The following is a 19,037-nucleotide window of genomic DNA, read 5'->3' on the forward strand; positions in this document are numbered from 1 at the left end:
GATGTTACCAGGACTGGAGAATTTTAGTCGTGAGGAAAGATTGGAAAGGCTGGGGCTGTTTTCTTTGGAACAGAAGAGGCTGAGGGGAGATTTAATTGAGGTGTATAAAATTATGAGGGGCCTAGATAGAGTGGATAGGAAGGACCTATTTCCCTCAGCAGATAGGTCAATAAACAGGGGGCATAGATTTAAAGTAATTGGTAGAAGGATTAGAGGGGAGTTGAGGAGAACTTTTTCACCCAGAGGGTGGTGGGGTCTGGGACTCACTGCCTGAAAGGGTGGTAGAGGCAGAGACCCTCATTGCATTTAAAAAGTACTTGGATATGTGCCTGAAGTGCTGTAACCTACAAGGCTATGGACCAAGAGCTAGAAAGTGGGATTAGGCTGGATCGCTCTTTTTCGTCCGGCAGAGACTCGATGGGCCGAATGGCCTCCTTCTGTGCCATAAATTTCTATGACTCTATGATTTATCTTAGTTGTCAAAAACTATATGATCCAAAATAGATAATAAGTTCCTTTACTAATATAAGACAATGCAGAGATTCTGGATTCAAAGCATGTGCAATTGTTTTGCTTGCTGTGGAATTTTTCTCCCCTCTGCCTTCTTCGATTTTCTCACACCATCTTCATCCATGATTTGATATTATGCCCGTATTGGTCTAAAACTGGCTTCTGGGTAATCTAACACAGTACTTCTCAGCAATGATGCTCTCTCTGACACCTCAGCTTTCCCATGGGAAGTACTCAACAGTACTGACATTGGGCGTTTATCCTCCCATTTTATGATCGAGCAAACTGTAGCCCTACTTACTGTCCTTCTGGTTCAAATAGTAAACCTTCCACTTTTATTTTTGGCTTGCTGGAAACGTATCCAAACTCTACCCTAAAGGCACAAAGGTTTCATTTCTCCACTTCTGCAGCTCATTTTTCCATATCTCTGCATTACCTTCAGAAGACTCGACAACACAATCGGCGGGCAGCCAACTACATGTAACTGTCCCGCACCTGTCCGTTCGCACAAAGCAGGGTTTCGATACACTGCTCTTCTCGTGCTTACAAAGAAAACACTCAGGGATCACAAGAGCGATAATAGTCAAAGACGTTTTTAATCACTGAATGCCCAACCAAAAATAAATGACCACCACAGGAGCACTTATGCCAAGAAAAACTGGCAGGAAATGAAACGTTCCCTCCAGACAAGGTGCTGACAGGTGAGCACGGAAGGTCACTCACTTACCATTACTTATGCCAGCTGGTTTAGGCCGAACAGAGGTGGTTTGAAGGAATACTTGTAAGATTAAATCTGAACATACCCCTTACATTCCGATTTTACATTCAACAAATCAGATAACGTATCACTACCAATATGAGGGTCGGAGTGAGAGATTTAGTACAATTTTAAGCATGGAAATACAGTGATGCCGGTTATAAAATGATGACGGCTACATTTTATCACAGATCAGTTCAGCAACTTCGACACAACTGTCTCCTAGTTTCAGGCCTCTACCTTTACAGAACTTTCAAGTTGTAGCTCCGCTGAGGGGAGTGTCACACAGGCTACTGTCAGAATCTCTGACGCGAGTGCGTGCTACTTTTAGTTCTGACCTCTTTAGTCGGAGGCCGTGGGGTAGGAGGGAAGCATGTTGACAGGCATAATAGAGAGGAGTGCTTTTAGAGTTAAGAACTAAGGTAGGTCGGTGGAAGGTGGCAGAACAATCAGCGTTCAAATTTGGAGACTCTCTTATCCGCCAATTTGGATTATTTCCCAGAGGGTGTCACCTGTATTGCGGCAGATCATCAAGATTCCACTGCAATTGATTAAATCTAAGTTTGGAAGACATTGTAATATGGGGATCAGAGGGGTATGCAGAGCTTTTGGTTTGTACCATAGTATTTAGATATTCCATGATTTGCCCAATGTTACATCAACATTCCCCTGCATGCTAATTGTGTGAAAGCACATAATAAGGCACATAATGCACTCAGATCAATAGTTGTGGTGATGTGCTCGTAATGTCCCATCTGTTCTCGTCACAGAACAAGAAAAGCCCTAGTGGTCAACTGGGCACACATGAAGAGCACCACCTGCCAACCACCACAGCGATGTTGAGGAAGGAAGCACAGGATAAAGCACTAAGTTCTAATGGGGTTTAAATGAGGAATAAGTCGGAGCAAGGCAAGGGCTCAGATGTTGAGTGCCCCTCCAAAGTTCCACAGAAATGCAGAACATAGTGGACCAGCTTTCTAGTGGGCACGCACACTTGAACGCACACACTTCATCAACTTTATTCTGTTTCATTAAATCTTATATCTATGCTCCCTCATTCTAGACCCCTCAATTACTAGAAATGGTCTGTTTCTATCTATCATGTCACATCCCTTCATGATTTTAAACACCTCTGCCAAAACACCCCTTAAATCTCCTCTGCTCGAACTAAAGTGACCCCAATTCTTTAAATTTCAAATCTATTCCTCGAAGAACTCTATCAGGTTTGTCAAACACTATCTTCTTTTCTGAAATCTGTGTTGGCTACTCAAAATTATTTACTCTTCACTTAGATCCTCCTCTACTCCCTTTATTCTTTCTGCATGCTATCCACTTTGCTAAAAAAATATATTTGTATGCTTATCTCACCTATTCCTCTTTTCTAATGGCTCCTATCAATTGTTTTTATTTTCCTTATCCCCCTTCCTTCCTTTTTAAAATGCCGCTTCATTTCCTTATTTACCTGTTTCATTAACTCCCTTCCTTAGCTTTGATTTGCTAGTTTTTTTATTAACACCATGCAGAACTGGTGTAACTTAGCTTTTCTAAATGTGGAAGCATGAAATTTGACCCCAAATCATGTAACAATGTACAATCCTATTCATAAATAATGCCAAGCCAGCAAGGAAACAACAAAGTGTACAGGTAGCAAGGGGAATATGAATAATAAACCACCAAATATGATTTGCAGTAACCCTCATTATTCAAATACAACGCCATTACAAATTATGACCACAAATGATATATACAGTTGCAAAGCCACTCTAGGCGACAACGTTAAACATGTTAATTTAAGCACGGAACTTGTGATTGATAACATTTCTGGTGTTTTGCAAACATCTATCTTCCAAGTAATTACCAACAGAGCCATGGGAGTAACTTACAACCCTTGCAGCAATTTAACAAACTTTATTACACAGCAGAATTGCGTACGCTTTACTCAAATTTTTATGTACCTCTTCTAATCATTTAATCTATTAGAAGTACTAAATCCAACATACAAAACCATTATTGGCAACTGCATGGAAAAAACAAGGTGGGCAAACAATCTGATCTCGACATGATTGTAAAATTCCAATTCTTTTCTGTTGTTGACCAATAGGTTTCAAAGCGATTTTACAAAATTGATTTGATCCATTTTTAAAATGTTTGATATCTTATCTCCGCTTCTATGGTGACAAATACTTCAATCATTTTAATTTAAAAAAACGTTTTTTTGGAAAACTGGAGACAGCCTTGTGTTTTAAGTCAAAGATACCAAGAAAACAGGAAAGCACGTGGTTGTAGATATGTTTTTAAAAAGATATCAGCTGTGCCTTGGCTTAGTGTGTTGATATTTTACTGTGTTTATGTTATGGTGTGTTACGAACCAACAACAGCATTGCCCTACATACGCCACCTCCTGTAGTTGAAATGACGATGCCTCGCACTCTCTCCTATACTAGCCCATTCTTTCCCAGGACTTCAGAACTATGGAACTCTTCGCCTTTTTCAGCCTTGCCTTCTTCCAATAATCTACAGACTTTAAAAACCCCAAATCAGTGTCAGCTAATCGCTAGTTGGTGATTTATTCAGCCTTCTCAACTACTATTTTTAACCTTGTCAGCGTTCTGCATTATGGGCCTTGGCCCTTCACCTTGTTACATCAACAAAATAAGCAAATTCCTGATTTATCACTGCTATCAATGGAGGACACAAAGCAGAGGCCATACACTCCCCATAAAGGAGGAAGGGAAAGCGAAGAGGTCAAGTCACCCTGGATAGGTCTCGAGCACTTCCTAGCAGCCATCTAGTGAAGCAGAGATGGTACGTGGATGTATGGGGAGAACTGAAAGAGCTGAAAATATAACGATAATACTTTTTGTGAAAGAGAGGAACAGGATTCCTACTTGCAATGTTGAGTTGTATTTTCTGCAAAGTCTGTAAAATTGTTCACTTAAATGAATCTTATAATACATTTAACGGAGCAGCTTCTGAAGAAAGTAAATTTAGATGACAGTCATACACTTGAGTGATGGAGACAACGTCATTTTCCCCCTACTTTACATGCATTATTTACAGAAGCATTTTCTGTATGTTTTGTATCTTGTTCTTACTGTATTCTGTAATGTTTGGAACTGTGGCCAACAGAAAATAATTTGGGGAGAAATAATAGCTAAATTAAAATGTTGTTCAACTAATAAAGAGGGATTAAAATGTCCTCACTCATTAACAATGTCTGTCAACAACAAGATCACCGTAACCATCTAAGCCAATACCATGAACTTGAGTGCGAAAGGGTAACCAGACAGAAGCATTACACTGCTCACTATTAATAACTGAAGTATATTTATTTCAAGTTATAACTTTCCCTTTGCTGTAGAATAGTGCGACAGTAAAAGCAAGTATTCACAGTTACACAGCTGGACCAATTCCTCTGAGCACCTTAATATAACTTTAACGATAGCTGCATTAAATCCCCAGGCCCCTCTCCACTCCTCCCTCCTAATGCTGACTTACATTAGCAGTCAGCTGTGTCGTGAGCGCGGCCACTTTCTCCTGGGAAACATCGAGCTCTCGCCGAAGTTTACGGATCTGCAAACCAAAATGCCACAAAATTAAAAGTCACAAACTGCATTTACAATGCTGCACTGAAAATGTAATAATTTTAAATAGATTTACATGGTACTTTTGGGACACCTCAGGAGCAGGACATTTATCCCATCCAGTTGAATCCTGTGTTTTTCATCACATGAGGCATAGAGTGTAATCAAACTCTCTCGTTTTAGCCATATAACTTGTAATATTCCCTTTTCAAGCAACTATCAAATTCCCTTCTAAAATAACTGACAAATTCTGCTTCAACAAAGGCTTTTTTTTAGCAGAGAATTCCACATTCTAACCATCCTCTGTATAAAGGTTTTTTTCTAACCTCTCTCTTCTAATTACCTTAAATTTGCACTCTCCTGTTACTGTCTCATTATCTATTACTATTTATCGTATTATAACGCGTCAAGATCTTGAAGAGCTTCATCAAGTCAACCTTTAACCATCTAGTAAAAAAAGCCCCAACTTCTTCAGTCTCTTGTCATAACTGTAATCCTCTTCACTGCTAACATTGCAGTGAATCTACAGTGAGCCTTTTTCATTACTTTTATACCCTTCCAACAATGGGGTGCCTAAAACTATATGATACTCCAACTGTGCCCTGACTGGGGCCTTCTGCAAGTTCAACATTGCCTCCTCCAATGGTATCCATTGGCATTGCACGCAAGGCCAAAGGTTTTATTTGACTTTTTTATGGCCGTATTTACTTACACTGCCACCTTTAAAGACCTATGAATATGCACATCAAGACCCCTCAGATCCGTTTAAAGCCCTACTGTTTAAGGCGTATTACTTTCTGCTATTCTTACTTCCAAAACATATGACTTCATATTGTTCTACACTGAACTGCATTTGCCGTCTTTCTGGCCCATCTATTTCCTCCCGCGGTCTTTGACAATCATTGGCACAATTTGCCATATATCCCACCCACCCCCACCCCTCCAAGTTTAGTGTTAACAGCACATTTTGATAGTATTTCTTCAATTTTCGAAACCAGATCATTTATATGTATAAAAATAAATACTAGCTGCCCCAACATAAGGTCCTATGGAACATCACTCAGCAATCCAACACATTTCCTTTTACCCCGGTCCTGTACTATTTGCTCTCAGTTTCTGTATCCATGTGGCCACATGCCCTTTAATTCCAAATCGCATCCTTTGCCATAAGCCAAATTAAGTGGTGCCTTAGCAAATACTTTTTGAAAATCCATCTAAACGTCTGCTACATTTCCTTTATCTCCCTATTCGACACGGTAACACAAACTGTCTTATGAAGATTGTGTGCACTGACCCTGATTAACTGAAGCTTCTACAAGTGTTTCGGAATTTCATTCGGTGTCATGGACCTTGAATAGTTAGCCACCAATTTCAAACGTTTGAATCATATTAAGGTACACTTACCTCTGACTGCGATTTTTCCTCCGGCTAAAACAAGAAAAAAATGTTATTATTTTAAAAGAGAAGGTATAAAAAGATTGTAAAGCAAAAATTAAGTGAAACATTATTACATGATACTTAAATGGGGGAAAAGTGACTTTGCTACCTGCGTGGATTATTCAATAATGAATTGCTTTCATCAGCACGGTGGCATAGTGGTTAGCACTGTTGCCTCACAGCGCCAGGGACCCGTGTTCGAATCCGGCCTCAGGTGACTGTCTGTGTGGAGTTTGCACAATCTCCCCATGTTTGCGTGGGTTTCCTCCGGGTGCTCCGGTTTCCTCCCACAATCCAAAGATGTGCGGGTTAGGTTGATTGGCCATGATAAATTGACCATTAGTGTTAGGGGGATTAAAATATGTGGGGTTACGGGGATAGGGTGGGATATGTGTAGGGGTTACGGGGCTCGGGTGGGATATGTGTCGGTGCAGGCTCGATGGGCCGAAATGGCCTCTATCTGCACTGTGGGGTTTCTGTGATTCTGTGATTTTGATTCAACAATGACCATAGAGCTTCTCTAATTTCTTTTGCTCTTGTGCTTCACCTTCTAAACATCGTGACTTGCACAGTTTCACAGATGCTGGCAGCTCTTCAGTATCTCACCCAAGCTGTCATTCCAAAGGCATGAATTATGAACAGTAAATGGTGACGGCTATTTAACCATGGGGAGCTGCATCAGAGCCAAGCCTAATTCTGTCCTCACTCTACGCCCACACACATACTTTCCATTAGGAATCATCAGATGCCGATCAGAAGTAGGAATCGTGGCCAATATTTCTCCTTCCTAGGACATGGTCATCCAACCCTAACCTCAAGACATATTTTCTGCAAGGTATTAAAGGACAAAGGGGCAAAAATTGGGTCGCGCCCCCTTTGAGGCGCTAACTTCGCTAGCGCCCCGTAAATGTTAGTACCCCCGCACCCAAAATTCGATGGTAGCGCCCGAGCAGGAGACGGGGCACTACTGGAAGTGCTGCCCCTCCCTCTTGCGCTAGCGCGAACCGGGGCCCAGCTGGGCCACTAGGGAGCCGGCAAAAGAGCCCGGCACTCAAGAGGAGTGCTGGGCTGCCCGATCGTGGCCGGCACCCCGCGGGGAGACGGCAGAGTGGGCAGGTGCTGACAGGCGGCCAGCAAAAAAAAAAATGGTCGCCCGGCACCTCACCTTTAAATATCGCCGCCCCAGCCGCGCGTAAGCCCTCCTATTCCTATCAGACATAGGGTCCGGCGGCACACCAGGGGGCGCAACCGAAGTTTGCGGCTGGGGCGCGAGCAGGGCGCAGTGCACGGCGATGATGTCATCGCCAGAGGCGCAGCGCCGTGGGGCGCTACCGGCTACTGCTGAATTCTGCGGGAGGCGTCAGTGGCGCCGCGCCCAGGCACGAGTTGCTTTGCGCCCCCCTTAGGGGCAAAACAACCGAATTTTGCCCCCAAAACCATCACTTGTACATGTTGGGAATGATTTTAACGGCAAAACTATGAGCTTCATTCTCTTTTCTATTGACTGCAGGAAAATATAAAAATACAGCAACAGCATAATGCATCGTTTCCAAATTTAAAACATCAGTGAGACAGTGGGGTTTCAAAAATCTGCAATACTTGGCGTAATTGCACTTGGTGACATAGATGTCTGTCCTTATAAGTGATCGCATTAAATTTCTCAACACAGTAAAATAATGTGCAATTTTCCGATGGAGCCCAGGAGACAGACAGCATATTCCCTCGAGCTCGGTTACCAGGGACGCAGCAGGGCAGTTAAGTGTTGCTGCTGAATGACGAAAGAAAAAAAATGACAGGAGTTGAAATGAATTATTGCCTTTAGGCAATGAGTTCTCACGTCAGGCTCCTAAAGCTAACATCGCTCGTGTGTTCGGGTTCACTTGAAATTCCCAGCACTTTTTTTTTGCGTCCATGACTGCCCTCTCTTAATCAGCCCAGTTGACAGTCCAAGGGCTTTGTCTCATTTCCCCGCAGCTCATACGACATTAACAGCAGCCTAATTTTTTACTGAACTGCCACGCACTCAGTAGGTTTCACATGGATTAATGACAAAACAAAAAGCTTGTTTACACCACTGCTGTTAATTCAGATTGGTTGGCCTTCTGGAATTGAAACTCAGCATTTAAAAACTGCAGATCAGCCTTACTACAATGAGTGTGAAGAAAACAGACCTTCCCCTTGGTTGCTTAAAAGCATTCCAATTTCAATGGCTTTGAATCAAGCTAATTCAGATGAGCTGGTTTGAATGCAGTTTGCCTCCTGCTGTGCCGCATGTGTTCAACTCGCAATCTGGCAAGCTGCCAACACGGCACGGTTGAAGGCCCAGGTAAATATGTAAGGTGAGTGCATATACGTCATCTGAACTGAATCTAAATCCCTAATGAGTAGGGAATTAAGCTCTCGCTGCTCAATGTGTGAGGTGTGAGGTACAGACTTGAAAAAAATTAAGTGCTGTCTCCAATGGTGCTTTATGTGCAACAGCAGCACACTGTTTTAGAAATCATTTGAAATGCGGTTAATGGTCTACTCACAGCCCGCCATTGAACAAGCAGAATATGTCAACAGAGATGAGTTCCAGATGCTGGTTCATTTTTCGCAGGAAAAAAAACCTCACTTGGTATTTAATAGTATTTTTTTTTAATGAAACATAACTGCATTTAAGGGGCTGAGGAAAATTTAAAAAAAACAAAATAAGCAGGTATCCGGAATCAAAACAAAAAGGGACAGTGACCAAAAGCTTGATCAAAGAGGTGGGTTTTAAGGAGAGGGAGATGGATAAGCAAAAAGAGGGAACTCCAGAGTGTGGGGCCTACGCGGCTGAAGGCATGGCCCCACAATGGTGGGGCGAAGGGAGGGGGATATGCACAGCAGGCCAGAGTTGGATGGCTGGAGAGTTGGGGGAGGGTGGCGGGGGAGGGGCGGTCAGCTGTATCTGGAGGAGGTTACAGAGATCGGAAGAGGCAAAGCTTATGAGTGTGTGGGACTGAGTTCCTGTCCTACTCCGGTCCCCCCCCTCACTTCTTTTTCCAGTACATTGATGACCGTCTCAGTGGTATTTCCTGCTCTCGCTCCAAACTGGTAAATTTCATCAACTTTGCTTCCAATTTTCACCCTTCCCTCACCTTCACATGGTCCATCTCCTTCCCTTCCTCTACTTCTCCACCTCAATTTCTGGGGGTAGATTGTCGACTAATATCTATTATAAGCCCACTGACTTCCACTGCTCCCTTGACTACACTTCCTCCCATCCCGCTTCCTGTAAGGACTCTATTCCAGTCTTCCAGTTTCTACATCTCCGTTGCATTTGTTCTGACGGTGCCACCTTCCATACCAGTGCTTCCGATATATCTTCCTTTTTCCTCAACCAACGATTCCCCTCCACCGTGGTTGAAAGGGCCCTCAACCGTATCCGTTCCATTTCCTGCACTTCCGTTCTCACCCCTTCCCCTCCCTTCCAGAACCACGATAAGGTTCCCCTTGCCCTCACCTTCCACCCCACCAACCTCCACATTCAACTGATCATCCTTCGCCATTTGCGTCACCTCCAGCACCAAACACATCTTCCCCATCCCTCCCATTTCAGCATTCCAAAGGGGCCGTTCCCTCCGTGACACCCTGGTCCCTTCTTCAATCGTCCCCAACGCTCCCTCCCCTTCACACGGCACCTTCCCATGCAAGCGCAGGAGATGCAACACCTGCCCTTTCAGCTCTTCCCTTCCTACTGTCCAGGGCCCCAAACACTCCTTCCAGGTGAAACAGCGAGTTACTTGTGCTTCTTTCAAGTTATTATACTGTATTCGCTGCTCACGATGCGGTCTCCTCTACATTGGGGAAACCAAATGTAGATTGGGTGATCTTTCAGTCCACAAGCGTGTCCCAGAGCTTCTGGTCACCTGTTATTTTAATTCTCCGCCCCACTCCCACCTCTCTGTCCTCGGCCTCCTACACTGTTCTAATGAAGCTCAACGGAAGCTTGAGGAACAGCACCTCATCTTTCGATTAGGCACTTTACAACCCTCCAGACTCAACATAGAGTACTGATTGTAACAATCTCTCCCATTTTTTCAGACAGCGAGTGTTAGTAATGATTCTGCTTTTGCCATTTATACCTCCTCTTGACCCATCTTTTGTTTCTTTATTTGTTCCATTTCCATCTCCTTTTGCCTTGTTCCATCACCCCTTTTGTCATTTAGTCTCTCCTGCCTTCCACCCTATCACAGACCGTCCCTTTTGTTCTTTCCTCCCCTCCCCCCTTTCCCTGCCTCTGCACTTACTTAAAACCTGTTACATGTCTAACGTTTTCCAGTTCTGACGAAGGGTCATCGACCTGAAACGTGAACTCTGTTTCTCTCTCCACAGATGCTGCCTGGCTGGCTGAGTATTTCCAGCATTTTCTGTTTTAGTGTCACAACCAATTAAGCAACCTCTGAAGGTTGGTCACTCTTGTTGTGCAGGTAAACACAACAGCCAATTTGCGCACAGCAATGAGATTAATGACCAGATCATCTGTTTTGGTAGTACTCATTGAGGGATAGGTGTTGGCCGGGACACTGAGAGAACTCCCCCTGCTCTTCTTTGATTAGTCCTATGGGAAGAATTACCAATTCAACAAGTGGCGGGACTGAATTAGTGACAGTAGTACGACTGCAGCGCTAAACCAGCTGAAGTCAACAACTTGTGGGGAACTTATCACAGCATTCCAGAAGAAATAGTTTATTGGCGATGACATTAGCTGCAAAGCAAGCAATAATGTATTAACTTCCACTACCAAAAGGGGCGTCACATCGGAATGAATGACGGCCCTTTATGCCAACAGTGGAGGAAATGAAGACCAACTGTGGCATAAATAACATTGTACGAGCACACCAGGCAACAACACTGCCCAGAATTGTAATACTCAGTTCAGATGCTTACAAGGACGACAAAACTTGCACACACCCTGATCAGTTTATTTTTCTGTATCGCACCCAAAATAGCTTCAAGCAGTTAATAACACCTTTATTTCAAAGGGCAACAGCAACAGGTGTCATTTTCCTGACAGGTACAATTTAACCGCTCATTAATCATGTTGATATTGGATCAGATAATTAGTTCATTTTTGTATGGCATTCTACCCTTCTGTGAATCTTCCTTGTGTATATAAACTATGAACATTTTAAAGTAAAGCACATTACAACTACAATTATTATAATTATTTTTTTTTACATTTAACGTATTTTTACTTTATTAATTTATTGACTGATCAATGCAAAGTGCGAACGCCAACTGAAATTTTTTTAAATTCACTCCAACAAGCTCTTGCAAAAAGAAATTATGCAGTCAATCGTCCTGTCAGTTCAGTTAGAACAAATAACCAAGTAGATCCTCCACAGTTTATACATTTTATCAACTTGAAGCTAGATCTCTCTGATATACATTTCAAACCTACAGAACGAAAACACTCCTGTACATGGATGTATACAGTCGCAGATTCCTCACCTTCCCACTGTGACACTAAACACTCCAATTTCAGCATTATGCTTGATCACAATTCATACCATCACCTACCATCAGCTCCCTGGCTCTAGGGGCCCTGGTGAGTGTTAATGTTGTCATCATACTGGACCTGCTTGTTTTAACCACTGTCACTGATGTGATAAGAACCAGCCAGAAGGACAAAACCACAGGAAGCCACCCAAGCTATCGCATTTCTGAGCACCTGAACAACACCTTGCATTCTTATTGGACAGAGGCAGTTTGTTATGTGCAAGTCAAAATATATAAAGCAGCTTGCACGCAACTAACAGGTAAAGTGACATCATGGGTGTGGTCACAAGGTTGTTGTTTGCGTGGGCAAGACAAAATTAAATGCTACTGGAGTGACCTAATGGTGGAACAACTTGTTTATACAAAACAACTGCTTAAAAGTGATGATTCATAGCGTAGAAAAGTTAAATATTGTATGCTATTGCCAGTACCTAAAACTGTCCTTTCTGCAGTGAAATATCTACACACTAATATTGCTTAATACAAGGGAATAACATATACTGTACCGAATCTATATATAAAGCTAAATAATTGCACATTACTGTAGAAATAATCAATAAAAAGTAGCTTTCTGACATCAAGCTATGAAAACTCTGTATCTGATTTAAAGTTATCTGTAATAATACCTTAGTATGGCTTTTTCTATCTGCAACCAATATAATAGCAGGGTGTGTACAATGAAAACAGTTGGCTTAGCAGCAGCGTAAAGCTACCTTTTAAACTGGAACTTCAGGGTTGAAGCCATTATCATGAGGAGGAAAGGTAGACTGCATCAAAATATTATTCAAAAGTTCACGAAGCAGAGTATTTTGTACTGAACCTCTTTGCTTATCATATCCTGAACCTGTGGGAAAGAAGGATCAAACAAATGACTTAAACTGTAGGTACTTACTGTTGAGTAAATGGAAGATGTGCTGGAGACCAGCGATAGAGACGACCCATGAACTGTACAACATTTCAGGTTGCGACAGGATTAGCGGGCCAAAAGAGAAGGAAAACAAAAACTATTAGTCAGGTGCGAAAAACAGCTCTTCAGTAACTCACCAAAGCAATTGATAATGTACTTATCATTTCACTCAAGCAAAGAGGCACATTTTGCTTTGGTCTCTTCAATCACAAACAGTCCAGTTTGTCAGAAGCAAAACTCACAATAATGTTGCTGGATTAAGAAAATGTCAGCTACAAATGACTCTTGTGCTGGACAAAAAACTGTGCAATTTAGGTGGGTGGGGGACAGAGTCAAGATGGAATCTGGTAAACTTTAGACACTTAATCCTGCTTACATCTGACATAAGTTTCACCAGAATTGGAGGCCGCCACTTTTTGCATTCGTCCACTTTCCTGCAAATATCACAGAGTGTGGCAGGATGGCATCTTCTGTCAGCATTGCTGCCGGTCCCACCTTGATTTACCCAATGCAATTTAACCCCATGCTCCTCCAATTCTGGCCTCTTGCACACCCCCTATTTTCATCGCTCCACCATTGGCGGCTGTGCTTTCGGCTGCCTAAGCCCCAAGCTCTGGAATTCACTCCCTGAACCTCTCCGCCACTCTCTCCTCCTTTAAGCCGCTTCTTAAAACCTACCTCTTCGACCAAGCTTTTGGTCACCTGCCCTAATACAGGAAACTTTCGTTTAACCGGAGGTTAAAAGTCCGGAAAGCTCTATCTACCGGCAAAATTCAGGAGCCATTTCCTATAAGTTTTTTTACTTCTCGTTGCTTTTTTTCCCCCAGTCAGGCTCTGCAAGGTCTGTAGCTAAGCAACAGCTTCAGCTAGAGACGCTTGCAGCTGCAGCCGACTGTTTTGAAGCTGTTGCTAAGCAACAGGGTTTGTTGATTCACACGGAGCTGAAAAGCTCCGTATGTTTTAACATTAGCGCTGGTTTATACGGCAGTTTTGATGGGACGGCACCAACTCGGTCCCGTCAGTGCCGGATACCAGAAAGTTTCCTGTATCTCTTTATGTGGCTCGGTGTCAAAGTTATGTCTGATAACAGTCCTGAGAAGAGCCTTGGGATGTATTTACTACTTTGAAGGCGCTAAATAAATGCAAGTTGCTGTTGTTGCAACATCTGCCAGCACGAGGGAATCCAGGACCTGATGTTTCTCCAGAACATATCAAACTTGACTGTGCTCCTAAGGTTTGCCGAGAATATAAAATCAAGTAAAAACTCTCATCTCTGACAGACAGTGCCATTTCTTACTTGAGGGGACCAAACAGAATAACATTAGAGCAATGTTCACCTGTTGTGCAAGATCGCATCACCACAATAGGGAAACAAAGTGTTAGTTTATGGTAAGCAATGTGTCACGACATGTAAATCCCAGTCTCGAGGTAAAAGACGCAGGGGGAGAAATTCAGTATCGCCCCATTTGGGGCGCCATTATCGGCTGTGCGCAAAGTTTAGCGCCTGGCGCTAATTATCGCCTCCGACGGCAAACTTGGCTTTTATCGCCCCTGGAGGTGACTGGAGCGCTAAATCAGGCGCTTCACACCTGTTTTAAGGCGCAAAGGCAGAGGAGTGAGGCGCTACCTCAGAGCGCTGGCGAAGCAAGGAAGGGCAAATCAAAATAAAACTGCAAAGTGCTGCTCAGTACCCAAAACTCCTTCACACAGCATTGAATCTCCCCTGAAGTCTCTCTCTCTCAGAATGCGTGGTGCAAAAATGTCACCAACAAAAAAAGGCAGGAAGCGGTCGCCTTTAAATTGCGCTCCCCCAGTCCCTTTCCGACAGCAAAACGCTCCCCTCAACCTGTCATTGCTAGCGGCAGGCGGTAAGGCAGGGGGCGCCACTCAATATCCGGTCCGGGGCACTACCGGAGCGTTGCGCACCTGACTGACGTCACAATCTGCCGGCGCAGGAGATCATGGCGGTAGTGTTTAGCGCCGCCGCAAAATGTCTAGTTAATTTCGCGAGCGTCGCAAACATCGCCGCGCCCGGGCGCTAGTTGCTTTGCGCCCCATTAGCGCCCTCTTAAGGCGCCAACGGGAGGCGCAAACAACTGAATTTTTCCCCTGCACTGTCTTCAGGAAAGAAAGTTTAGCAAATCATTCTTATTTTAGGAGGCAGAGGAAATACTGGAAGAGCCGTGAGTCACTTTAACCACAAGGCATCACATGAAAGTGGCGCAATGATATATTTTGCCTTTTTGGTTAGCTGGGTGTCAACACACAGACACCGCGGTGCCATGCAAAATAGTATCCAAATCAAGCTACTGGAAAAGCTACATAGGTTTGCTGTTTGCCAGATATGGAGTGCACACTGTCTCTCTATCGGGAGATCCTTCACTTGCACAAAGCCAAAGAACTGGGGCACAGGTATCCCGACCAACCCCCACTCCATCCCAACCCGCACAACTGAAAGTGTGTGCAGGGGTACTCTTGGAGTTCAACTACTTAAAATCATGCCACTCATTACCACAGCTTCCTGCTGCTTGGCCATCTCGAACCACTTCATAGACGTGTTGGAACTGCCTAGCATGGTTAACCAGCCAGCCTTGCTCATTGAGGAGCCCTGGAATGATGGCAGCAACCCACGCGTGGCAAACAAAAGAAGAAACTTTGTCAAACGCTCTCATAAAGACAGCGTCACAATAAATTGCCCGTGCACTTGGTAGGAGTGACTGAAGACTGTGGCTGAAGGTGACTGGTAAATAGTGCAATGCAGTTGTGTGGTAAATTTGCAAAATGCCACTCGGTATTAATACCATTGTTCAGCATGCAGCTACAGTTGGTCAACATAAAAAAAACACTATATAATAAGTACATGAGTATTATGTGCCAATTTGTGAGTGATCATCATATATTTCAAAGCTCCTGATGACTCCAGATAAATTCAAACCCGATCCCTGTATAAAATTTTAATGTGTATGGCCCTTCCCATTATAAGGAAATCCTGATTCAAGGACAAAATGAATGTACATATAAACATATATAGAGTTATACAGCAGAGGAGGCCATTCAGCCCATCGAGTCCATGCCAGCTCTCTGTAGAACAATCCAGTCAGTCCCATTCCCCCGCACTATCCCCGTAGCCCTGCAAGTTTATTTCCCTCAAGTGCCTATCCAGTCTCCCCTTGAAAACATTGAGTGTCTCCGCTTCCACCACTTCCGTCGGCAGCGAATTCCAGCTCCTCACCACTCGCTGCATAAAAAAGTTTTTCCTCACATCCCCCCCGTATCTCTTGCCCAAAACCTTATATCTGTGTCCCCTAGTCCTTGTATCATCAACTAGTGGGAACAGCCTTTCCCCGTCTAGCCTATCCAAACCCGTCATAATCTTGTACACCTCTATCAAATCACCCCTCAACCTCCTTTGCTCTAATGAAAACAAATCAAGCTTCTCCAACCTGTCCTTGTAGCTAAGATCCCCATCCCTGGATCTATGTAAATATATATTAGAGTCATAGAGTTATACAGCACGGATAGAGGCCCTTCGGCCCATCGTGTCCGTGCCGGCCATCAAGCCCTGTCTAATCTAATCCCATATTCCAGCATTTGGTCCGTAGCCTTGTATGCTATGGCATTTCAAGTGCTCATCCAAATGCTTCTTAAATGTTGTGAGGGTTCCTGCCTCCACAACCCTTTCAGGCAGTGAGTTCCAGACTCCAACCACCCTCTGGGTGAAAAAGTTCTTTCTCAAATCCCCTCTAAACCTCCCGCCCTTTACCTTGAATCTATGCCCCCTAGTTATTGACCCTTCTACTAAGGGAAAAAGCTCCTCAGTATCCATCCTATCTATGCCCCTCATAATTTTGTACACCTCAATCATGTCCCCCCTCAGCCTCCTCTGCTCCAAGGAAAACAAACCCAATCTGCCCAGTCTCTCTTCATAGCTGAAGCGCTCCAGCCCTGGTAACATCCTGGTGAATCTCCTCTGCACCCTCTCCAAAGCGTTCACATCCTTCCTGTAGTGTGGCGACCAGAACTGCACACAGTATTCCAGCTGTGGCCTAACCAGTGTTTTATACAGCTCCATCATAACCTCCTTGCTCTTATATTCTATGCCTCGGCTAATGAAGGCAAGTATCCCATATGCCTTTTTTACCACCTTAGCCACCTGTTCCGCCGCCTTCAGGGATCTGTGTACTTGCACACCCAGATCCCTCTGACCCTCCGTCTTGCCTAGGGTCTTACCATTCATTGTGTATTCCCTTGCCTTGTTAGTCCCCCCAAAGTGCATCACCTCGCACTTTTCCGGGTTAAATTCCATTTGCCACTGTTCCGCCCATCTGACCAACCCATCTATATCGTCCTGCAGACTGAGGCTACCCTCCTCGCTATTTACCACCCTACCAATTTTTGTATCATCCGCGAACTTACTGATCATACCTTTTACATTCATATCCAAGTCATTAATGTAGACCACAAACAGCAAGGGACCCAGCACCGATCCCTGTGGTACCCCACTGGCCACAGGCTTCCAGTCACAAAAACAACCTTCGACCATCACCCTCTGCCTTCTGCCACTAAGCCAGTTTTGTATCCAATGTGCCAAGGCACCCTGGATTCCATGGGCCCAGTAATTCGGGTCCCAACGCGTGAGTACGGAAGGGGTGCTCACGCGTGGGCCCGATGGAAGTGTCGGTTTTCAGGATGCACAGCGCATGCGCTGAAAACCGGCATTTCCTGTCCTCTGAACCAAGGGGTTAAGAGGCAGAACACGTGCGACGTTTCAGGCAGCGTGTGCGCGCTGAAATTCCATTTTTTGTAAAGAGTTGCCCGTGCGTAAAGGCCTCCGGTTTTTACGCTTGAAAAAAACAGACGTAAGTACTTAGTTTTACAGGTAAGTGGTCTATTAATACAATTTAGAAAATTTTTTCAACCGGTTTATTATTTTTTAAGAATTTACAGTAAGGTAAGTGTATTTTTAGACCCGATTTGTTAAAAAATTATTTTTTTCAAAAATTTGATTAATTGTTTAAAATAGTTTTTTTTTACAGTTATTCATAGTTCATTTATTTATTGGGATGTTTTTTAAACTTTTATTTGTAGTTTAAGTGCTGTTTTGGGCACCCTGAGTTTTCATGAGTTTGACAGTTCTTACTATCAAACTCATGAATGAACTTTTGCAACCTCCCATTGGTTGCCCAGTGCCCACGTGATCCCAGCCGGCTCATCAAAATAACTACGCTTTAATTCTGTTTAAAACTACTTTACATTCTTCAAAATAATGTAAAAGTATTTAACACTTTATAAAAGTTAGCTAAAGATTAATAAAAATACAAAAAATTTATTTAAAATGCTGCTCTGCATGTGAAATTGCTTTTCAGCTTGTGTTAAAAATTGGGGGCGTGGCCTATAGTAAGGAGACCTCAAGGGGCGTGTCTAACTTAGACGCCGCGCTCGAGGCTTCGCACTGGCTGCACTCCTGGACGGCGTGACGTCAGACACTGCCTGGGAGTAATCAACTGAAAAAAGGAATTCCAAGCGTCCCGGGAGCAGAACGGCCAGCGCGCAGTGTAAGTGCACATCGGGGGCTTGCATGCGCGGCAAGCCCCCGAACCTAATTTCTGGGCCATTAATACGCTTGTGCGATTAATGATCAGAAAGTTAAATTGTTTTGTTTTGATATCTTTAACATGGAAGTTTTGGTGGCAAGTTTACATTTTATTATGTAGGTCTATACTTTTCAAACAGAGCAACTATCACTTGCAACTTGCTCAGTTAAAGATTACTAAATGCGAATCACCACTAACTTGATAGTGTTGGCACTGAAGATTTGTCTCAATTTAGTTTCACCTCATAACATGACAGATTGCAGTGTGAAACACCTGATAAGAAATTTGTTCTTTATTACTTTTGTTAAAATTCGTTGGTCTTAATTAACAATTTTCTCCATTTGGCATCAATTCACAATACCTTTATGTCTCCATTTATTCCTAATATGCTATAAAATTAGATGGAATATTAAGCAATCCACACGGACTGCAGCGGTTCAAGGCGGCGGCTCACCGCCACCTCCTCATAGACAATTAGGGATGGGCAATAAATGCTGGCCATACCAGCGACGCCCACATCCCATAAACAAATTAAAAAAGCGATAGGTCGGAAGATTCAAAGTTAGTCTAAAAGGAAAAAATATATATTTTTTAGCCATTAAAACAAATCTTTCGGCTTTGCTGAAAGATTCCATAAGATTCCGAAAAATCAGCGCATATCCCTGTTAATGAAAACCAGGAATTTATGGATATTTTTGAAAAGAGGCCCGGGGAAATTGTTC

The 19,037-nt window shown here is 43.4% G+C and overlaps 1 protein-coding gene across 7 annotated transcripts in view; it reads right to left on the reverse strand.

The window, feature by feature from the left end:
* nav2a (neuron navigator 2a) overlaps positions 1 to 19,037 on the reverse strand; it is a 534,653-nt gene that overhangs the window by 75,857 nt on the left and 439,759 nt on the right. For all 7 annotated transcript variants that reach the window (XM_086008162.1, XM_086008160.1, XM_086008161.1 and 4 more), the window contains 3 exons: positions 12,707 to 12,759; positions 6,256 to 6,279; positions 4,766 to 4,840 (listed from right to left, as the gene is read on the reverse strand). In XM_086008162.1, the coding sequence (XP_085864288.1) occupies positions 4,766 to 4,840; positions 6,256 to 6,279; positions 12,707 to 12,759 (152 nt within the window). The remainder of the gene's footprint in view (positions 1 to 4,765; positions 4,841 to 6,255; positions 6,280 to 12,706; positions 12,760 to 19,037) is intronic.

This window comes from Somniosus microcephalus, chromosome 15, assembly GCF_052327205.1.
Source record: "Somniosus microcephalus isolate GS21.2 chromosome 15, FLI_Smic_1.0, whole genome shotgun sequence".
Classification (NCBI taxonomy): Eukaryota; Metazoa; Chordata; class Chondrichthyes; order Squaliformes; family Somniosidae; genus Somniosus; species Somniosus microcephalus.